This window comes from Cervus elaphus, chromosome 18, assembly GCF_910594005.1.
Source record: "Cervus elaphus chromosome 18, mCerEla1.1, whole genome shotgun sequence".
NCBI classification, from domain to species: Eukaryota; Metazoa; Chordata; class Mammalia; order Artiodactyla; family Cervidae; genus Cervus; species Cervus elaphus.
The window spans coordinates 92,262,584-92,286,622 of NC_057832.1; the positions used below are offsets into that span (position 1 = coordinate 92,262,584).

General features: G+C 40.2%; 1 protein-coding gene across 2 annotated transcripts in view; it reads left to right on the forward strand.

Annotated features, from left to right (window-relative positions):
* CPED1 (cadherin like and PC-esterase domain containing 1) overlaps nt 1-24,039 on the forward strand; it is a 314,311-nt gene that overhangs the window by 120,686 nt on the left and 169,586 nt on the right. For both annotated transcript variants that reach the window (XM_043872163.1, XM_043872162.1), the window contains one exon: nt 22,105-22,247. In XM_043872163.1, coding sequence (XP_043728098.1) covers nt 22,105-22,247 — 143 coding nt within the window. The remainder of the gene's footprint in view (nt 1-22,104; nt 22,248-24,039) is intronic.

A 24,039-nucleotide genomic window follows, 5' to 3' on the forward strand; every position in this document is an offset into this window, starting at 1 on the left:
CTGAATTTCTAGGCAAGGCCACTTTGATAAAAACGGGAAAACACAGGGCATTGCTGGCTTTGCTCAAGTCAGTATCTATGAGAATCATCTCCAATGTAAACCAGAGTTAAAGCAAGCTCGTGCCCAGTCTCTAGATCACCAGCTGTCTACCCCCACTGCACTGGCCTTCAGGGGACCATTCTTCCACTTCCGGTGCCCGCAGCTCCCTCACATCGATGGAATCTGCAGACGTGCACAGAGGAGGGAGTGAACCTTGGCAAAGAGGGGCCCGTTGTTATTTACAAGGACCCCTTTTAATGGATGCATATATCTCTTATTCAGTTTCGGGAACATGACACAGTTGCAGGGATGAAGTTAGCCTCATTTGTCGTCGATATTTATGCTGTGTCTTTCATAATGTCAGGTGAGATAGCTCATATATTCCCAAGGTAAAAATGAGTAATATCTTTGGAAGCAGGTATAAAGTTACAATACAGTTTTTCAACTTGAGGAAGTGTTCTCCTGATTTTCATTTTACGTCTAAAACGGCAGACTATGGAACAGACCTTGTAAAAGACTTTTTCACTGAGCATCTGGCTCTTCTGTAGGCTTGGGAGATTTATGTCAGCTGTAGGAAGAATGTGAATAAAAGCCTGCTTCTGGGAGTTTGTAAAATGAGTTGATGTATTACTTAGTCTACTCTTGCTTGGATTAAATTTTTAAATTGTATCAGGGTGTTCATTTTTAAGTATGATTTTATATAAATAGGATTATAGATAACCAGCATAAAATTAAAGAAACATGTGACTAGAGCTGAATTACAATAAAAACCCAAATAATAATTGCAAAATTAACACTTATCTAATCAATTCACACTGATGTTAAATACTATTTCAGATCTGTTTGTTCTAGAAAAAGAATGATTATTTTGCAACTGCACAGGATTTTAAAGTGCATAAATGCAAAACAATGTTATGCTGTTAATGACATTGGTGTATTGAAAGCAGCTTTATCTCTTGTGCTGAAAACTTTCACTTCATTTCTTTCATTCACTCATTCATTTCCACCTTGTTCCATAAAAGCTTTCAAGTAATTCTGTACATTCATTCATTTATTCTTATATGGAATCTGGATTATTAGCCTAAATAGGAAGAAAAGTATTCATTAATTATAGTCACATTTAGTTGATCCAAAATGACCATTTAAACATATGACCCTAAGCTTTCAAAACTGTAAGCAAATTCTGGAGACTGCCAGGCACACAAAAAATACTAGTCAATGAATGACTATCATTACCATTTTTACTAAAGGTATCTTATTAATTGTAACTTGCTAAAAACTGAAATTTGAAGAAATATTTAAGAGTAAATTCTACAACAGAATAATACAATCAATTTATATAAACCATCTTTGTTAATTGTTATCTCTTCTGAACTAATATAGTGAACTGATATAATTATCTGATATGGGCACATTATATATATGCATTGTAGTGACAACATAAAGGTGAAACCTAATCCTAATTAATACTTTGTTAATTATTATTTCCTTTAATGCAAAAAAAAAAAAAAAACCACCAAAGGACAAGTGTCAATTATCTATCCAGAAAAATGGAGGTTAACTGATATTCAGGGACTTCGGTGTGAGATCAGGTGAGGTAAGTGAATGCATTCTGGAAGCTTAAGAGATGGAAGACCTCGGTGGTATTTGGGGATTTAGGGCTTTTGCCTGCTCCTTGTGGCTCAGCTGGTCAAGAGTCCGCCTGCAATGCGGGAGACCTGTGTTCTATCCCTGGGTTGGAAGATCCCCTGGAGAAGGGAAAGGCTATCCACTCCAGTATTCTAGCCTGGAGAATTCCATGGACTGTATAGTCCGTGGGGTCGCAAAGAGGCGGACACTACTGAGCGACTTTCACTTCACTTCTCTTCACTTTCCACCTCACAGCCCTTATTACAGTCAAAACGCACTTCTCCCTGGCGCCATCTAGTGGACATCTGGGTGGGAATGAGGAAGACGTCCAGGATTTGCAAAGACCACGTGTCATTTCTCCAAACTGGAGTCTAGAAGTCCATGGCCTGTGGACATCATAGGAACTCTTATAAATTAGTCTATGAAGGCTCTTCTTCTTTCTGTCATTATCCCATACAGACGTATTGCCTTGATTTCTGTTACACTTCCCTGATCACAAGACTTTAAAAAAAAGTGTTTAGAATAAAAAATGAGCTTGAAAAATGAGGTCTCTTGTAAGTAATGTTCTAAAGCAGTTTGAGCATCCACAGAGAACACCGTCTTGATTTTTCAGCTTCTCATTATTTCTTCAATAGGTGAGCTAGCTAAGCCAGGAAGATATTCAAAGACAGAGGCACTATAATCTCTTCCTTCGTGCATGTGTGCGTGCTAAGTCACTAATCGCGCCCAACTTTGTGACCCTGTGGACTGTAGTCCTCCAGGCTTCCTGTCCATGAGATTCTCCAGGCAAGAATACTGGAGTGGGTTGTCATGTGGATCTCCTCCAGGGGATCTTTCCAACCCAGGGATCGAACTCACGTCTCTTATGTCTCCTGCATTGGAAAGCAGGTTCTTCACCACTAGTGCCACCTGGGAAGCCCAGTCTCTTCCTTCATTAACCTCCAAATGATAAAGATTTGTTAAGATGAATCTTTGGGTAGTGGACCCACAAATCAAGGCAAAACTCTGCCATCTTCCTGATTGTTTCCCTTTCTGAGAAGGCACCAAGGGAGTTGCTAAATTTAATTTCATAACCTTGATTCCTGGACTTTGACAACAAGGCTCACCTGAGTTTTGCATCCCTGGGGTAATGTTCAGGATCTTCCGAGGACAGGAAAATATATTGGAAGGAAAAAAAATCAGATAAAGTAAAGAAAAGAATCAAGAGAACAAAAACTAAGCAGTAAAATTTACTTGCCTAAATACATGTAAAATTCTTGAAAGAAGAGATTCTTTTTTGATGTTTATTTTTGATTAAAAAAAAAACCTTCAGTACTTGAGAGACTACTTAATACTCAGCAGGCAGAAGGGAGAGAAACGGCTTGGAATAGAGACTCCACTCATCAAATTGCTGAAAAGAATAATCAGTAATAACCCTTTTACAAAATGTGATGTGATTGCAAACTAATAATAGTGAAGACAATGACAGTAAATATCACTAAAATTTAATTACTTTAATGCCTAAATTTATTCCAAAATATATACCCAGTGGAGAAGACAGGTGATATTTACATTTTCACATTAGGTAGAGAAACAAAATAACTTTGTACCAGTATGTTCTGAAGATTATTGCATGTTTGTCAGTTTAAACATTTCTATTAACAATTTCTTTTATTCGTTGAGATGTATCTCTAAGGCTGTGACAAACTCTAGATACAAAATATTCCCAGATGTGCCAACTAGGTAAGACTGATTTGTCTGCTAAAGGAAGCCAGACTTTTGCTCCCTTCAGGAGAAAATCTGACTTGCATTTGTCTTATGTGATTTATGCATTGTAAGTTTAAGATGAAATACAGCCTTTTCCCTCCCATATATTAAAATGTGGCTTCAAATTTGAAAGAAACCGCAGTCTTCTCAGAAACCTACATTGCTATGTGATGAGACAAAACAAAAATACTGTATTGCCCCCAAGTGGTCTTTGTAGGTATTTCCTCCACTATCCAACAGTGAAGGAAAAAGAGAAAGCAAAAATACTGTACTTGGATAGCAAATCTTTGACCATTTTCTTTCACTGGGTTATATGTATTTATTCTTTAAAAATCATTTGATAATCCATGTTGTGGTAGTAAGAATATATTGCTAAGTAGAGATTCTGAATGGTGGTAAATCTTCAGTGCAATTTAAATTGCCTAGGTCACACAATTATTTGGAATATCAACATTTGTAAGTCACAGGGGATTGCTTTCCATTTAAGAAGGTTTTGCAATACACAATTTAAAAAAAATTATGGTAAAGTTATCACTAGAACTTTCAACTGAGCATTTGAGAGCACATTATTTTTATCCGCGTATCTTTTTGTATACTTCTATTTGATTTCAACTTGAACCTCAAATTGGTTTTTAACCTGAATTTCTTTGAATTATATAGATGACCTAGTATTGTGAGGTGGAACTGAAAGTTTATCTTTCATTTCTCTGAATGTTGCTGAGGCAGACAAAGATGGATTCTTTCTCAGTATTCTACACATATGCATCATGCTATATTCTATACGTGTTATAATATACAAACTATTTGTTTGCTTTTTTAAGTTCTCTGTGGAGCATCTTCCAGTAAAGGAGTCATTCTCTGCCTTCCTCATTTCCTGACATAGAGCATCCCACACCCCTCACTGTCCTCTCTCTCATAACAGCTTGTCCTCTCTCCCTCACCTCTGTACTTAAACCTCGTTAGTAAAACCTCTGTGAAGCAAGTTTTACCGTTTGGAGAAAGGGACTGCCAACAAGAGGGGAATTCCAGGTAACCCCACATATTTGTTGTTGTTCTTCAGTCATTAAGTCGTGTCCGACTCTTTGCAGCCCCACGCACTGCAGATGCCAGGCTCCCTGTCCTTCACCATCTCCTGGAGTTGGCTCAGAGTCATGTCCATTGAGTCCATGAGGCTACCTAACCATCTCATCCTCTTCTCCTTTTGCCTTTAGTCTTTCCCAGCATCAAGGTGTTTTCCAGTGAGTCGGCTCTTTGCATCAGATGGCCAAAGGATTGTAGCTTATGAGTCTATACGTGGTCGTGTCCCCCTCTGAACCAGTTTCCTGATACCTAGTGTCTATAGTCTTCCAGAACACAATAGTTCCAACTATCACAGTCTCCTCTACCTGTTAAAAAAAAAACTACTATTCCAAAATGGTTTCTTCCAGAAATTTGATTCCAGATGTATTTGGAAGGCAGGAGGATTTTTCCACACACTTGATTACCCAAATCATCTACATAAAGAATATGTCCTCAAGTAACAGAGAGTGAAATTATCATGCTAAACTCAGAAGTCATGGAAGAAAAACATTATGCTGAGGAAATACGTTACATTTTCATGCTCTCTGGGAGTTACTGTTAAAGAAAAAGAAATGTGATTTTAAAATATGAATAGGACCATGATGACATCTTTCAGGCTGAGTGAGAAGCATATATCCAGTTGCATTTTTACTCTAAAGGAGAGAGAAATAAATCCCTAGTAGTGGGTCTACAGTGCTGGATCTACAGAACTAAAAAGAAAAACCCCAAAGCATGACCTCTAGGGGCCGAAGAATGGATATGCAGTAAGAAGATCCTTGTACCAACTCTGTGAACTGAGGCCAGTTTTTGGATCTCTCTGAACCACTTTTTCTATCTGAAAAATCGGACTAGTTTCCTATGGGTTAAATGAGTCTTTTGATTCCTTCTGCAGATCTTTACTGGGCACTTCTCATATGCTAAAAATGGGCTTCCCTGGTGGCTCAGATGGTAAAGCGTCTGCCCGCAATGCGGGAGACCTGGGTTTGATCCCTGGGTCAGGAAGGTCCCCTGGAGAAGGAAATGGCAACCCACTCCAATATTCTTGCCTGGAAAATACCATGGATTGAGGAGCCTGGTGGGCTACAGTCCATGGGGTCGCAAAGAGTCAGACACGACAGCGATTTCGCGTTCACTTTCACTTTCTCATATGCTAGACATTGTGTTAGGTTTGACTGATAAGGTAACAAACAAGACGAAGGCCTTTCTTTCCTGGAGTTTATTCGTCTGTTGAATGGTAGTTGAAAGACAGATAAAAGCTAATTATACATGTACAAAGAAATCCAGATAATAACTCTTTTACAATTTAGAATGCTCATTTGCATTTACAGTTATCACAAAAGATTGGCTGTACCCTCCATATTGTACCATAAATCCTTGAGCCTGTCTTATACCAGTACTTTGTACCTACCTCTCCCCTGCTCATGTATTGCTGTCTGACTTACTTCACTTGGCATAATGTAGATTTTTAATGTAGCTAAGAATGCAATGACAAAGGATGATGTGTAGAAAGTGATGGAATTGCCCACTTTAGAAGAGGTAGAAAGATCTCCCGGACCAGGTGACATTTGAGCTGGAATTCATGGAGAAGTCTGAGTATCCTTAGAAGAGCTAGTGGCCAAACATCCCCTGTGAAGGCCCCGTTCCAACGCCCGGAGGTAGAAGAGTCCTGTCATCATCACAGCGTCATCGCCTGGTCTGCCTTTTCACACCCTCCTGGCCTCTGTGTGGAGAACAGATTGAAGAGGATTGTCAGTGGAGACAGAATCGTCAGTTACAAGGCGTCTGGGGGAAGAGGATGGTGGCTTGGATGTGTTGGTGAACTGTGATCTGGAGGAGAGAAATTGATGACCCGTTTTGGAGGGTGAAACAAGAGTCACCGATGAGAAGGAGAGGCCAGATAGAGAGGGTTCAGAGAGGAACCATCATATGAATAGTGATGCTCATTCCTGAGACAGAGAGTGTGGAAGGGAGTGGACAGAGAAATGGGAAGTGAGGAAGTTGAGGCAGACGAGAAAGTCCTGCTCTCCTGGCAGATCACCCATCCCCATCGTCTGGTTGGTAGGCCTCCTTTGCTCCTAACCTGCCTGAGAGCGCCACACAGAATAAATTCTCGTCTTAGAACTTGGTGTTTCTTTTCCCCCGCTCACTTTCTTTCCTGCCTTTTTCCTCCCCATCCCTCGCTCCCTCCTGCCATTTCCAACAGAGGTATCCTATCACTTCTAAGATATAAAGCAATGAATATCTCAGTAACTAGTGGCTCATCCTTCCCAGGGTTAATAGGCCAGTCCCAGGTGTCCAGGTCCCTTTTACTGTAAAACATCCCAGGCAGAAGTGCCTGCTCCTCAGTCACTGTGGGTTCAAAGGTTATTTTCGAAAAGATGGTACCTCAACTCCCAAATCAGTTCCCTTGGAGGATAGTCGGAAGATCAAGTGCATTGTATTTTGATAAGAGGGTGGGAAGAGGATGCCTAGGAATCTGAGCATGTAGAAGGGGTTTGGGGTGGAAGCCAGAGTGAGGCTGGATGTGTTTGAAATGAAGACGCCAAACCAGAAGCAGCAGGCATTTGAGCATTTTAGGCACTAAAAATGAAGAAGTGTGAAGCTCTTAGATAACCTTTTCCCTCACATGGAAAGTTGATGAACGAAAGAAATGCAGAGAAATTTCTTCTCTTTTTATCCAAAAGAGAAGAAAATAAGACAATTTGAACACAGAAAAAAGCAAATTGCTTCTTGACATAACAAATCACCCCTAAACATAGTGGCTTTGTGCAACTAATGGTTACTATTTGTCATGACTCTGCGGGTTGGCTGGGCAGGCTCTGTTGAGCTCTGTAGGCAGCTGGTGGGGCCGAATGGTCTAGCCTGGCCTCACTCGCGTGCTTGCCTGTTGGCTGGATATTAGCTGGGGCCATGTCTTGGCCACATGTTTCTCATCATCCAGCAAGGACTCTGTGTTCTTTTACAAGGTGGCATTGTCTGGGTGCCCAAGAATAGCAAGTGAGCAAGGCCTAAAGGCCAAGTTCTTTTCAAGCGTTTGTTTGTCTAGTGGGTTAAACAGTTGACCCCAAAGGATATTTTTGTTGTTGTTGTTCAGTTGCCAAGCCATCTCTGACTCTTTGTGACCCCATGGACTGCAGCACTTCAGGCCTCCTTGTCCCCCACCATCTCCTGGACTTTGAGTTCATGTCCATTGAATCAGTGATGCCATCCAAGCATCTCATCCGCTGTTGCCCTGTTCTCCTTCTGCCTTCAATCTTTCCCAGCATCAGGGTGTTTTTGAGTGATGTGCAAAGGATATGTCCATGTCCTAACAACCAGAGCCTGTGAACGTGACCTTATCTGGAAAAGGACCCTGGCAGATGACGTTCAGTTACTGTCTCAAATTGAGATCGTCCTGGATTATCCAAGTAGGCCCTAAATCCAATGGCACATGCTCTTATAAATAACAGAAAGACAAAGGGAGATTTGACACAGAGGTGGAGGAAGAGAAGACACATAGAGGAGAAGGTTCTGTGAAGATGGAGGTGGAGGTTCGTTACAAAGCCACGAGCCAAGGAATGCATGCAGCCACAGGAAGCTGGGAGAAATAAAGAGTAGATTGTTTCTCGGAGCATTAGGAGAGAATGTGCCCCTTACTGATGCCTTGAGTTTAGACTTTTGGCCTCCAGAACTTGAGACAATACATTTCTGTTGCCCGCCCCCCTTATTTGTGGGGTTTTATCTATTTGTTACTTAATTTTTATTGGAGTATAGTTGCTTTACAATGTTATGTTACTTCTACTGTCCAGCAAAATGAATCAGCCATAGGTATACATATCTGTTGTTGTTTAGTCAGTAAGTTATGTCCAACTCATTTGCAACCACACAGACTGTAGCCCATGAGGCTCTTCTGTCCATGGGATTTCCCATGGCAAGAATACTGGAGTGGATTGCCATTTCCTCCTCTAGGGGATCTTCCCAACCTAGGGATTGAACCCGCATCTCCTACAGTGGCAGACAGATTCTTTCCCAAGTCACCAGGGCCAATCACAGACTAGTTCAAAATTGGGAAAAGAGTACATCAAGGCTGTATATTGTCACCCTGCTTACTTAGCCTGTATGCATAGTACATGATGAGAAATGCTGAGGTAGATGGATCACAGGCTGGAATCAAGATTGCCAGGAGGAATATCAACAACTTCAGATATATAGATGATACCAATCTAATGGCAGAAAACAAAGAGGAATTTAAAAGCCTCTTGATGAGGGTGAAAGAGGAAAGTGAAAAAACTGGCTTAAAATGAAGATCACGGCATCTGGTTCCCTCACTTCATGGCAAATAGATGGGGAAACAATGGGAACAGTGGCAGATTTCATTTTCTTCATCTCCAAAATCACTGCAGCCATGAAATTAAAAGGCTCTTGCTCTTGGGGAAGGAAAGATATGACAAACCTAGACAGTGTATTACAAAGCAGAGCCATCACTTTGCCAACAGAGGTCCATATAGTCAAAGCTGTGGTTTCTTCAGTGGTCATGTACGGATATGAGAGTTGGACCATAAAGAAGGCTGAGTGCCAAAGAATTGATGCTTTCGAATTGTGGTGCTGGAGAAGACTCTTGAGAGTCCCTTGGACAGCAAGGAGATCAAACCAGTCCATCCTAAAGGAAATGACCCTTGAATATTCATTGGAAGGACTGATACTGAAGCCGAAGCTCCAATACTTTGGCCACCCGATGCGAAGAGCTGACTCATTGGAAAAGACCCTGATGCTGGGAAAGATTGAAGGCAGGAGGAGAAGGGGACGACAGAGAACGAGATGGTTGGATCGTGTCACCAACTCAATGGACATGAGTTTGAGCAAGCTCCAGGAGATGGTGGAGGACAGGGAAGCCTGGCCTGCTGCAGCCCATGGGGTCGCAAAGAGTCGGACACGACTGAGCGACTGAACAACAACAGGAACACCGAGGCCATGTACATGTGTCCCTTTTCTTTTGGACTTTCCTCCCATTAGGACACCACAGAGCACCTATTAATAGAGTTCACTGCATTGCACAATATGTTCCCTTCAGTTGTCTGTTTTATACATAGTATCAATAGCGTATATACCTCAATCCCAGTCTCCAGTGTGACTCCAGAGTCCTATGTTGGTTTAAGTCACCATGTTTGAGGTAAATTGTTACAGCAGCCCCAGGAAAAGGAAACAGTTTACATCACCTTTGCTAATGTCCCATTACCAAAGACTATCACATGGCTCAGCCAGGCTTCAGTGAGTCAAGAAATAGACCCCACTTCTGCATGAGAGGAAGTGGTGAGCCGACAGGAGTGGAAAGAATTTGCGGCCAGTTTCTGCAAACTGCCACATCAATGAAAAGGAAGATTTTCACATTAGAGCAGATTAAAAGGCAGGTTTTGCTGATAGAATTTAAATGGGAGAACAGAGAAATATTCAAATTACGGGCAGGAGACAAAAGAGGGAAATGGAGGGGAAGGCGTCTTGTCTAATGACTTAGCCCCTGTAGATGAAGATGAAACTTCTAATGATTGTATGCCCATCATAAAGAAAAGTGGAGGAAAAAAATCTCCCTGTAATAAGTGGTGGGAAATCAGGGTGTTTAATCTTGCTGTCTTCTTGCATGTGTATAATTTTTATGTTTGATCATGGAGTCAGAAATAAAGGAAAAACCATGTTGATGATTTATGTGATCTTTCATAGTCACTTCAGCTCAGTTGTATTCTGAAGTTGTGAAAGAGTACCTATGTGCTGGCAATATGGAGGGGGACTCAAGAGAGAAATGTTGGTTTTTGCCTTCAAGGCGCTCTCCAGTGAGTGCAAAACACATATGTTGACTGAAAAAAATTACTGTTTCACTGACACATATTTATAAGTAATTCTAATAAGAATGGAGTGCAGTAAATGGCTGGTTTGCAGGGATAGTCGAGTCAGAATTATTCCAGTCTGGAGAAAGTGAGGTAGTTTTTATAAAATAAGTGGTATTTTAGCTGAGCTTGGAAAAATGAGTAGGGTTTCTTTAGAAGTAGGGAAAGGATGTTTGCATTTCCTTTGGATAAACATGAAGCACACAGGTGGAAGGTGGGTTATAGACTCAGAAATATGAGCTGCTTTCACTGGCGAGAATGTGTGTTTTCCAGGGTGGGAAGAATCTAGGGTAGCCTGAAGTAGGAAGGATGGAGAAAGAAGAAAGAGGCAAAGGCCTTAGGATTGTGGAGTCAGAGGAGGAACCAGAGAGCTATGTTAGAGTCAGATCGTGAAGGTCCTGAATTTCATGCACAGTAGAATGTAAAAGGGGCTTCCCCGGTGGCTCAGCTGTAAAGACTCTGCCTGCAATGCAGGGTCAGGAAGATTCCCCTGGAGGAGGGCATGGCAACCCACTCTAGTATTCTTGCCTGGAGAATCCCATGGACAGAGGAGCCTGGGGGCCTACAGTCCGTGTGGTCACAAAGAGTTGGACACGATTGAATAGACTGAGCATGCACACAGAGAATGTGAAAGGACCCCACTGTTGTTTTATACATCTGAATGTATTCTCATACGCGGTCTCATCTGATACTTTTAAGAACCCTGGGAGATAGGGTGCTATGTTCCTCACCCATCATATGGATGAGGAAATGAAGATTCATGATTTAGTAGAGATGACAGAGCTGTGAAATGTGACTAGAATTAGGACTCAGATCTCCAATGAATAAAATATCTCTTAATTACTGCTTCCCTCCTTGCAGTATTAGGCCATGCCCTGTGTGCCCTCCATAAAGCATGCTGACTGCTGGACCCAAGAGCTCAGTGCCCAGGGCAAGTATCTGCATGCTTAAGTTGTCATGCTCTGATGAACTGGAAGTGCAAAAAAAAAAAAAAAAAAAGACATACTTGCTTCTGTAAAAGCAAAGTTGAATATTTACAAAAGAATCAATTTAGGAAAACTGCAGGTGGATTAAATGTGATGTAACAACTTTCAGGGGGCTTCCTAGGTGACTCAGTGGTAAAGAATTCACCTGCCAAGGCAGGAGAGGCAGGTTTGATCCCTGGGTTGAGAAGATCCCCTGGAGAAGGAAATGGCAACCCATTCCAGTATTCTTGCCAGGAGAATCCCATGGACAGAGGAGCCTGGCGGGCTACAGGCCATGGGGTCGCAAAAGAGTTGGACACAACTTAGCAACTAAACAACCATAACTACAACTTTCAGAGTTTGAGGGGGTGGCATTGCGAGACCTGGAAAGATTCGGCCGAGATTTCTTGGCGAGTATTTTTATATTCTTGCTTTAATTGCAGTTGTAACCCACTCATGGGTGGGGTTTCTGTAAGTTAGATAACTGGCAATTCCAGTCAGTTGACCCATAGGTTTAGCTTTGTAAGACTGACAAAGGAATATACATTCATGTTTTCTATTTATTTATTTATTTATTTTTTATTAGTTGGAGGCTAATTACTTCACAACATTTCAGTGGGTTTTGTCATACATTGACATGAATCTAAATTAAAATGTTTAAGAATAGCACATGTCACTTTTTGAGCTCTCGTATAAAAATAGCTGTCCCTTTGTAGCAGAAAGGGTAAAAGGGCTTCTACTGTTTATTATACCACCTTCTTCTGTAGATATTTGGGACGTCTAACCTTGATGATTTGAACTGTGCTTCGTAAAGATGACTCTGGCAGCAATGAAGGAGTAAATGATTTGGGGGTAGGGAAAACAGAAGTTAGTAGTCAATACAACAAGGAGAAGACATTGATTTGGGCTACATAGAATTACATTGAATTAGAATACTAAACTATGAGCTTTTAAACTATGCATCACATTTAAATACTCATCTAAAATATTCTATATAAAAGAATGAGTTTTGTTTGAACACTGGTAAGAGAGAGGTGTAGATATGAGAGATGTATGAGAAAATAGCGGAAAGCTGTGATAATTCTAGCATGGATTTAACAAACTTTAACACTACAGCCTTCATATGTTAGGGCAGTTGCTCTATCATTTTCTTTATTGTACACCCAGAACTCTATTTTTATAATGAGTACATTTCCTTTTTTGTGTGATTGACCATGAAACTTAATAAGACCTAAAATAGATGCCCTGCATAAAATGTCTGGAAAGTAAATGGAAAGTATTTTCTCTTTTTACCTTCTTATTCATTTGAGAGTATTTATAGATATATGGGACAGGTTTCTTTCTGTTAAATGCATCCCTCTTTGCTGATTTTGTACTGCATGTTACAAATATTACTGGTTGTAAATATCACCAAATTGCAATATCATTTTCTACCCAAGACAATTAATAAATGATGGAAAAATTTCCAGATAACCCGCAGACTTTATTTTTCAGAGGCTTTAAGAAGATCTGTGTTTTACCTATAATGGAAATATTGGTGACCTGCTTGAACAATGGCATTCATGTAAAGAAAATGAGTAGATATATATCCAAAGAATCCAATGATAAAATCTTTACAACTTCAACTTTTGCTCTTTACTGTAAAATCTCTCTGATCCTTTATATCCTACTGAGAGCTTCTAGAAGGAGCCATAAAGATAACCTGCCAGTTCTGTGAGAAGGTTGAATATAATTCAATCAGGGTTCTACCATTCAAAGCAAATAATTAAATTTTTATGCTCTGCATAGCTTTTTGTGTTTTGGCACCTTGCTCCTGATCAATCCTCTTATATACGTATGGGAAATTAAAAAAGTTTTAACCATGAAACTGGTTAAGAATCTACTTTCTGAATTTCCAATTTTAATATATGCTTTAAAGCTTAGGTTATTAAGAAGTACAAATGAATAAAATTATCCATGTCACTGGAAGCATGACACTTACTTAAATATTGGAGTTTTGATCTAATTCCAGAGAATGAGTAAAAACTATCCTCATTTAAGTTCAGTCAATTAATTTCATTTTCCTGTGGTTAACCCTAAAGCTAGCCAATTTTCAGTGAGCTAAAACAAATGATGAGAATATTTATGTTCTTAAATCATTTGACTTAACACAAAATTTGTTCTTGATCTTAGGCAAGTTGATTTAAGTTACCTTAGTTTCTCGAAAAACTACACAAATGTTCAAGGTGTTGAATTGATATTTTAGATGTGTGAGTGTTTGAGATTTGTGACGATTTCAAATACATTTTCCATGAAAGTAAAAACAGATGATTCATTCTTCAGTATTTCAGGGTCCATCCACTTTCCTAAACCCAATGTAATCAAAGCCACAGTGGCAGAGGTAATGCTGGGGCTTTGTGGCCAAGTAGATTGGCTTCAATATGAAATTGGTTTCATGTTGGTTACCTCTTAACTGTATAAACTCTGACAGATTACTTGTGCTCTCAAGCCTCAGTTTCTTCATCAATAAAATGGGGATAATGAGCTTCAACCTCATAGCATTGCCATGATTGTAAACAAAACAGTGCATAAGAAATGCCCAGTGTCTGACATATGGTGTCAGCTTGGCTAAGGTTAGTGAGTATTATTAAGTGTGATATAGAATTATATTCAAATACCATATGTGCAAGAAATGAAATCAGTGCTTACATCAGTGCTTAGGTTTGTAATTTAGTCATTTTTCCCCTCCCTTTCTCCCACCTTTTTTCCTCTTTTCCTTCTGTTTTTATATATCAGATTCCCCCCCTAAATCATGCTCCTTTAAAACATGAAGGAGACTTCTTGCTAAGGTCCAGAATGCTCCCAGCACTTCATCTCCTGCCACAGCCCTCTGATGGGCAGCAGATGTGTCCTGTGGACCAGACTTGTCCAGAGCTATGATCCTCAAGTCGGGTACTGTGAGCCTCTGGGGAGCCATGAAGACTCTCCAGGTTCACAGGCCCAGAGATAGTTTCAAGAGAATCAATGCTGATAACTTCATTTTTCACATGTACACCTTCCTAAAATTTCATCTTGCTGAGACTGTGCCTCTAAAGCGGGTGATTTTCCCTTGATCCCTGCATGGACACCCCTCTGCTCTTCAAAAGAAAAACCTAGCACTCATCTATCCCTAATATTATGATGATGATTGCTCCAGAGTGAAAAAATTCTGCAACCCCTCCCCCAAACAGACACACTTAAATATGGTTTTTACAAAATTTCTGCAACCCCCCATGAAACAGACACATTTAAGTAAGGATGTTAATCAATAACTAACAAATCCTGCACAACTCATTTTCAGTTTTTTAACAAAATTAAATATTTCATGATAAATCATTGTGTGTTCTTTTAATATACTTTGGAGGGAGCTCAAGGAATCAAGTCATGTTGTTCTAAGTAAACCCTTCCATTTACATCTGTGTATTTGTGTGAACACATATTCTCCATGGTTACATTGAAAAGAATATCAGTACCAATGCTGAACCCTTCTCATTCTAACGATAAATACTACTGTCTTCAGTTCAGTTCAGTTGCTCAGTTGTGTCCTAACTCTTTGCAACCCCATGGACTGCAGCATGCCAGGCTTCCCTGTCCATCACCAACTCCTGGAGCTTGCTCAAACTCATGTCCATCAAGTTGGTGATGCCATTCAGTCATCTCATCCACTGTCATACCCTTCTCTTGTTGTCTTAGGGGATACAAAAGTTCTTAGTTGCTCAGTCTTATTCTTTGCAACCCTTTGGACTGCGGCCCACCAGGCTCTTCTGTCCCTGGGATTTTTCAGGCAAGAATATTGGAGAGAGTTGCATTTCTTCTTCTGGGGATCTTCCTGACCCAGGGATGGAAACCATATCTCCTGCATCTCCTCCATTGTAAGTGGATTCTTTACCTGCTGAGCTATCGGAGGAAGCAGTGGATACAAAGACTCAACTAACAATAAAAAGAAGTCATATCCATCTAAGGGGTGCATTTCCAAAACAATTTTACTTTTTTACTTTATAAATTATTTAAGATTTTGTATGTATGCCTATTTCTGAGGTATTCAAATTCCTTCAGATACATTTTAAGAGTTCAGTAAACGCTAGGGCAAGAGAATGGTTAGGTCAGAGTAAGACAGAGAGATCCCAGCCGATTCTGTAAAAGGCAGAATAATAATATTGATCAAGAACTATATACTTAAATTCCAATGTATTAAAAAGAAGTAGATTTGAATGCATACTTATTCCCCTTTTAATTTGGAAAAGAACATAGACCCTGGATTTCATGTATTTAATTGTGTCCTTAGTTCTATCATGGATAAAATTGAGTCTGATCTCTTATGTGATATTGCCTTTTAACTTGAAATGATCATTTCCTAGACTTTGCATTCTGTCATATTTGTTGTTCAGTCTCTCAGTCATGTCTGACTCTTTGAAACCCCATGGACTTCAGCACGCCAGGCTTCCCTGGCCTCTACCATCTCCAGGAGTTTATGCAAACTCATGTCCATTGAGTCGGTGATGCCATAGAACCATCTTGTCCTCTGTTGTCCCCTTTTCCTCCTGGCTTCAGTCTTTCCTAGCATCAAGGTCTTTTCCAATGAATTGGCTTTTCGCATCAGGTGGCCAAAGTATTGGAGCTTCAGCTTCAGTATCAGTCCTTCCAATGAATATTTAGCATTGATTTCCTTTAAGATCTACTCATTTGGGGCTGGGCAAAAAGTTTGTCCAGATCCATCCATAAGGTGTAATGCAAAAACACAAATGGATGTTTTGGCCAACCCGGTAAATGTGCCCTTTATTCTGGATTGTTCCTACCATCAAAGCTTGCTGTGTGGTATTTTTCATACTAAATAAAATTTCAAGGTTAAATGATCGTTTCTCAATAAAACAGTGGCTCTGAGGAAATGGAATAGAGATGGAAACCATTTCCACTATTTGCAGGAGCTGAGAAATGGAGCAAGGGAGGAAATATTTTTTATTTTGTTTCTTTAGCATAATTTATAACCATTAAAAGGGTGCTATTTTGGACTTTCACGGTACAAAATTAACAAGTATTTAAACATGGTTGTTGGAGGGAGTGAGGCTGTGAGAACTGCAGTATTGTTTAATTTTTTTTTAAATTGTGATAATGTATACATAAGGGCTTCCTCTGTGGCTCATTGGTAAAGAATCCACCTGCAGTGAAGGAGATGCAGGAGATATGGGTTCGATCCTTGGGTTGGAAAGATCCCCTGGAGGAGAGCATGGCAACTCACTCCAGCATTCTTGCCTGGAGAATCCCATGGATGGAGGAGCCTGGCGGGCTACAGTCCATGGGGTCGCAAAGAGTTGAACACGACTGAAGCAGCTGAGCATGCATGCAGTATATACATAAAGTTTACCATCTTAACCGTTTTAAGTGTATGGTTCAGTACTATTCAATATATTTAGGTTGTTGTATGATTGGCTTGCCTGGTGGCCCAAACAGTAAAGAATCTGCCTGCAATGTGGGAGACCCGGGTTTGATCCCTGGGTTGGGAAGAGCCCCCAGAGAAGGAAACGGCAAACCATTCTTGTATTCTTGCCTGAAGAATCTCAGGGACGGAGGAGCCTCCTCTGTCCCTGAAAAATCTCAGGGACGGAGGAGCCTGGTGGGCTACAGTCCATCAGGTTGCAAAGAGTCGGACACAACTGAGGGACTAACACACACACACAATCAGTCTCCAAGATTTTTTGCAGAACTGAAATTATATACTCATGAAACAACTTTGCATTTCCCCCTCCCCCTAGCCACTGGCGACCACTATTTTATTTTCTGTTTCTAAGAACCTGACTACTCTAGATACTTTAAGTGGAATCATGCAGTGTCTTTTGTGACTAGATTATTTCACCTAGCATATCTTCAAGGTTCATTTGGCTTGCAGTATGGGTGAGAATGTCTTTCCTTTTTAAGGTTGAATAATATTACACTGGCCTTCCCTTGTGGCTCAGATGGTAAAGAATCCGCCTGCAATGCAGGAGGACCGGGTTCGATCCCTGGATCAGGAAGATCCCCTGGAGAAGGGAATGGCAACCCACTCCAGTATTCTTTCCTGGAGAATTCCATCGACAGAAAATCCTGGCAGGCTACATCCATGGGGTCTCAAAGAGTTGGACACGACTGAGCGACTAACACGTTCACTTACTTTCAATATTACTTTGTCTGTCTATACTACCTTTTGTCTGTCCATTCATCCATGGATGTATACTTGAGTTGCTTCCACTTTTTAGCTATTGTGAATAATACTGCTGTGAAAAAGAGTGAACAAATAAATCTTTAAGAACTTGTTTCCAATTCTTTTGGCTCTGTATCCAGAATTTGAATTTCTGCATCCTATGATAACTGTATTTTGATTTCTTGAGGAACCTCCATACTGTTTTGCATAAGTGTGGCTCAGCTGGTAAAGAATCAGCCTGCAGCGCTGGAGACCTGGGTTCAATCCCTGGGTTGGGCAGATCCCCTGGAGAAGGGAAAGGCTACCCACTCCAGTATTCTGGCCTGGAGAATACAGTCCATGGGGTGGCAGAGTCGGACACTACTGAGCGACTTTCACTCACTGCACCACTTAACATTCCCACCAACAGTGCTCTAGGGTTCTGATTTCTTCATATCCTTTCTCACACTTAATATTTTATGGGTTTTTTGATAGTAGTCATCCTAATAGATGTGGGGTAATATCTCATTGTGGTTTTGATTTGCATTTTGCTAATGACTAGTGATATTGAGATCTTCTCATATGCTTGTTGGTACAAAATGCTGTTAAGTACATGAAAGCTCCTCTCTCCCACATATTGAGAGAAATTCTGGTAAACTTTAATAAGGTACAATGCTATTAAACATTACTGAAAATTCAAGATAAATACCAACATTCTGCTAGAGTTTCCCAGTTAGTCAAGAACATGACTTAAAAAGAGAACCCTCTAATATTGGTTAATCTTTCATCCCATGTTTTAACTCATATTAAATTTTCTTATCTTAGAAATTCTCTTGAGCAGCTGTGAGCTTCTATTTTTCAAAGATTTTATTACAAGTCACCAGAAGAATGCTCATCCTCCCTCTCTCATGAGATGGAAATAAGAGATACACATGTTGTCATAGGGAGAAAATTTATGTTATCCAGAAGCTCCAGTGAGCTATTTCTCTTATCAAAGTCTCTATGGTTTCTGTACTATTATACTTAGGTTTATTTACTCAACGGTATTTACTTAGTACATGTCCTGTGTTAGATACTGGCCACTCAAAGATAAAATGGTACAGTGTCTGCCCTGAAAGATCTCACAGACTGGTGGTAAGAGCAAACGAGACAGTTAGCAAGTTTAATATAGAACAGCATCTTTTGCCACCGAGAACAATCTGCATCTTATGGGAGGATCTTATGGGAGGATCAAGGAAATCAGTTGGGTGAAGCCCAGAATTTAGTGTGGGAGGGGTTGTGAAAAGCGGAGTCGGAGAATGAGGTAAATATAAGGGCAATTTAGAAATATTTTAGGATATCAAAAAATAACTGAAGTTTTCCTACAACTATTTTGAAGTTCATCTTCAGTTTCTCTTGTGCTTCCATTTTTAGTTGATTATTTCGACCCATTTACAAATACTTTAGGAAGTTCCTTGAATGGATAGATGTGAAAACTACAAATACCTTATTGGTTTATTGCTTGAATTTTATGCAAGTACAAACGAATGGTGATGCTTTAACTTCCTGGTTTTACAGCCCTGACCTTACAAGGTCATTTTGTACATAATTTGTTTTGCATTAAATTTGTATTTCATTTTTGCACTGAAGTAGGAAAATTTATAGTTCATAAAACAGTTTCATGTCTTGTGAAACATTTTAAGATCTTCTTTTATTCATCTTTACCTCCCTACCAAGGTACTGCTTTCCCTGGGATCTTAGAGTCTCATGTTTAAATTTAAAAACATCTATTAAAAGTCTTGACCTAGAGACAAGGACGTCTCCATGATATTTGAGTTCATGGCTGACTTTAACTTAGCAGTGAAGGCGAAGATGTTATTTCAAGAAACATTTATTTGTGCTTGGGTTAAGAAAGCTCTGAGTGAGAAGTGTTTTTTGGGTTCTGATAACTTTGAATGGAATTACTATCAAATAATTTCAGATTTGACATTGTCTCATGAGATCATTAAGCACATTTCTCTCTTTCTACATGTGAGCACATTGAGATGCACAAAACTCGGGTATTTGACCAAAAAAATATAGTTAGTGTAACAAATGACAAAATGAGCAGACACTTAGCCTCCCTGGATTAGTTTCAATTATTGACATAACTATTCTGCCCTCTCTGGACAACCTGCTAAAAGTTGATGATTTAAAAAGAAAAGTATTTGCATAAGTCTGCTTTCACTTCCTATATGTGTACTTTGCCTGCTGCTGTCCTAAATAAAGAGACGACTCATCTCAAATCTTCTTCGACTTGAAGGACTTAGATAAGTGGAAATGCATGTAATGAAATAGAAGGAAATGGATATGGAGACAAAGACTGGTCACAGAACAAATAGAAACATGAAAGAAGTCTCTTTTTTTTGAGTTGTGATTTTTAAATGTCACTGCTATCTCCTCTTTCCACATTTCTGTTTGTAATGGCAGCTGTGTCTTGTCCTCTTGCTACAACAATTGTAGTTTGAGGGTAGTCCTCCTCTTAGCAGTCTGAATTTTAGGGAAATGGGAGGAGAGATTTTGGTCCTTCAGTTCTCTGCTTTCATTTCTGCTGGGACGTGTATCAGTGATGGGATCTCTTTACCCACCATGTCTCTATATTCTCTCTTGTAAATCTATTTTATTGAAAGGTTTATCAGATATTTTTTAAATGTTCATCTTTGAAGGAAGGCTGTGGACTTTTGTTTTAGTTAATAAAAGAAGCTAATGTGTACTGAGTATTTGATGTCTGATGGGTGGTGTTAGACTTTGTGAGAGTCCATTCTCTGATTTAATCCTAGAAATAGTCTATAAAGTTACTGTTAGTAGACTGACAAGCCTCACAATTTACTAGTAACAGGCACAGAACCAAAGTTGAACCTGGGACTTTTAGCCTCTAAATCTATAGAGGCTACTGTGCTAAGTACCTTGTCCTCCGAAGTTCAGCACACAGTGCTTTCCGCATGGTGAAAAATTAATTACAGTCAAAAATTAAGAAATATACATTTCCACAGTAGAAGAATAAATACAACCCTAAACGTTAATTTGCTAATTATTTTTCACCATGTAGGATATAATTTGATAATCAATCTTACATACTCTATGTGTTACACAACTGTTTCCAACCTTCTTAAATTATTAACCTTGACCGCTGTGACATTCAGAAAACATATAAACGGAAAAATGCAATAATATTATCAGTAACCCTTTCTGTGTAATATGGTGAGCTGAGGGAAACGTGATGAGTTACTTTTATTTGGAAAAACATGTTACTCTGTTTTGACTCAAGGGTGTTGATACTTTTGGTGTTAGCCTGGATTTGTTTTCTTTTGATCATGCAATTACTGCCTTCATTTTCCTTAGTCCTTAGAGAAGGAAAAACATCCCAATTGCCAAATGCGAATGACGTGTTTATAGGGTCTTAAAGTGTACATCTCATTATGTTTCTGTTTTTCAGCTGAGAAAAGTTTATGGAGTCAGCATTTGTTTCTCTTGGGGGGATTTTGCTAGTATATTTTAAAGACACATTTACCATCTCCCTCAGGTGATTTGTGCCAGTATCTGTCCTTCATTATTAGAGCAACAGAAGTTTTTCCCTTTGCGGTCTTACACAGCTTAGATAAATTTAGTCTGTTCTTCCAAAAATACTAATAGTATACCTGCTGCATGTTTTTTCTGAAAATATTTTTTGTTCTTCATTTTTGGAAGTGTATGCTTACTCAGAGACAGCTTATGAGTCAATATGAGGTTTATTTCATACTTTTTAAAAAGTTTGACTTGAGCCTTGGTGTTAAGCATCCTGAAGATATCCTGGTTGTGATTGTTTTAATATTTAAGCAAATAAGAATAGCTATTTGTGTTTCTGTGAAGACATAAACCTAACATCTTGCCCATTTTTGTGATGAGGCCCCATTCTCTCCAGTCACACGAAGCCTGAATTGAAAATTTCAAGACACTGAGATTTTCTTAGATTCTTCTCTGGTTGGCTAGAGCTCCACACAATGAAGAAGAAGAAGCAATTTTGATGTAGTTATTTTTGTTCTCATACATGCAGGAAGGGGATAATAATAAAAGCTTAGACTTGAATTTCATATTTTATAGTAACTTTCTTCTGATTTGGCAACTCTCTTGTTGGCAAGTTGTAACTCCTTTTAAAGAAAAGGACACAAAAATTCAAAGTGAGTTGCAAGTCCTAGTTTACCTAGATGAAGGGTCCCAAATTCAGCTTGGCAGTTTTGATCACAAGCTCTGTGATACTTGGACTTCACTTTGCATGGTTAGATGCCATGGAATGAAGAAAAATGGAGTAAGCACCTTTAAAATAATTTAAATTGCAAGATATTTTGGTATCCCACATTCAGTCAGAAGGCTTGTACTACGGTTTTAAATGTATATAATATATATCACATTGTACAATATGTGATAATATATATTTATTATACAATATACCTTACATATATACTCTTTCAGTATACTTTGTATATGTCTTAGATGGTCAAATTTTCCTTTTTAAGGAGTTTTTTTGACTGTGTCCAAGAGAGATAACCTAAAGAGATCTTTCACATTGTTCATTTGGAAATGATAGAGAGACAAACTGAGATTGTCCTTTCAACATATGAATCCTTTACTTTGTTCACAGCTGCAAACGTTTTTTGAGACATTCCTGAGAGCCAGTTCACCTCTTCGGGCTTTTGATAACATGAAGGAAGCCATTAGCAAACTCCTACTAGCCGCTGAAGTCTTCAGTGAAACATCTACTCTGGGACCAAAGATCTTCCAAAGGTAAAAGCAAATTTTAATGTTAAAAAAAAAAACCTACCTTCGGGAGGAGGAGCCAAGATGGCGGAGGAGTAGGACGGGGAGACCACTTTCTCTCCTACAAATTCATCAAAAGAATAACTGAATGCAGAGCAAACTTCACAAAACAACTTCTGATCGCTAGCTGAGGTCATCAGGCGCCCAGAAAAGCAGACCATTGTCTTCGAAAGGAGGTAGGACAAAATATAAAAGATAAAAAGTGAGACAAAAGAGCTAAGGACGGAGACCCGTCCCGGGAAGGGAGTCTTAGGCGGCCTTGCTTGGGCTAGGGTCCGGGCCTGAGTGCCCTGAGGACAATCGGAGGGAGCTTCTGTGAGGTGCCAACTTGAACTGTGGGAGACCAAAAGAGAGAGAGAAAATTAACCGGCCAGAACACACTGCCGGCCGTTCGCAGAACAAAGGGACGGAGAAAGTCCCGAGAAGAGCTCGCAGGCTGCGGACCGGCCCAGCCCAGCCGGAGGCAGGAGGCAGGGGGGAGGGGAAGGTCGCGGCGAGACACTGGGCGCAGGCACCCGACCGGCGCGGGCGGGGCGCGCGCTCCCGACTGGCACCAGCGGAAACTGAGACTGGGTCCGCGGAAGGGAGTGGGTGCGCCACACCTGGGGATAGCGCGCCCATCAAGCCCCTGGCTGCCTGGACCGCTCTGACGGTGAAGGCACAGAGAGCAGGCGCAGCTTTTCCTTCCGCGCTTTTGTGTAACACCCGAGGGCTGGAACCTCGCGCAGCGCGGGGCGCGCTCCATATAGAACAGCCGGGAGCCTGAGCAGCGCAGACGGAGAAAGCAGCGTCAGCCCCTCCCGGCAGCGCCAGCCCGCCCCCGCAGGGCCAGCCCCTCCCCGCAGCGTCAGCCCCGCCCCGCAGCGCCAGCCCATCCGGATGCGCAGCGTCAGCCCCTCCCAGCAGCGCAACAGAACTAGCTACCTGAATAAGAGTCCACTTCCGCCCGCCTGTGTCAGGGCGGAAATGAGGCTCTGAAGAGACCGGCAAACAGAAGCCAAATAAACAAAGGGAACCGCTTCAGAAGGGACTGGTGCAACAGATTAAAATCCCTGTAGAAAACACCGACTTCACCGGAAGGGCCCTGTAGATATCGAGAAGTGTAAGCTGGAACGAGGAGCTATCTGAAACTGAGCCGAACCCACACTGACCGCAACAGCTCCAGAGAAACTCCTAGATATATTTTTACTTTTTTTTTTCTAAGTAAGGAAAAAAAGAAAATTTTTTTTTCTTTTTATGTTTTTTCTTTTCTATTTTTTCTCTTTTATTTTCCTTTAAAATTCCCTATTACTCCCCCATTACTCCTTAACTTTCATTTTCATAGATTTTTACGATTTTTTTAATTAGGGGGAAAAAAAATTTTTTTTTTCTTTCTTTTTTTGTTTTTTTTTCTTTTTTTTCTTTTTTTCCTTTTTTCTTCTTTTTTTTCCTTTCCGTTTTCTCTTTTATTTTCTATTTTTCTTTTTCTCTTATTTCTTTTAAAGTCCTCTAGTACTCCTCTACTACTCTTCATTTTCATTTTCACTACACTATAACCTTACAAAAAAAAAAAAAAGAGAAGCCCTATCTTTAAACAGAAGATTATTCTCTCCCAATCTTGACTCTCTGTTTTCTACCTCAGAACACCTCTATTTCCTCCTTTTCCCTTCTCTTCCCAATCCAATTCTGTGAATCCTTGTAGGTGTCTGAGATACGGAGAACACTCTGGGAACAGACAGCTGCGTAGATCTGTCTCTCTCCTCTTGAGTCCCCCTTTTTC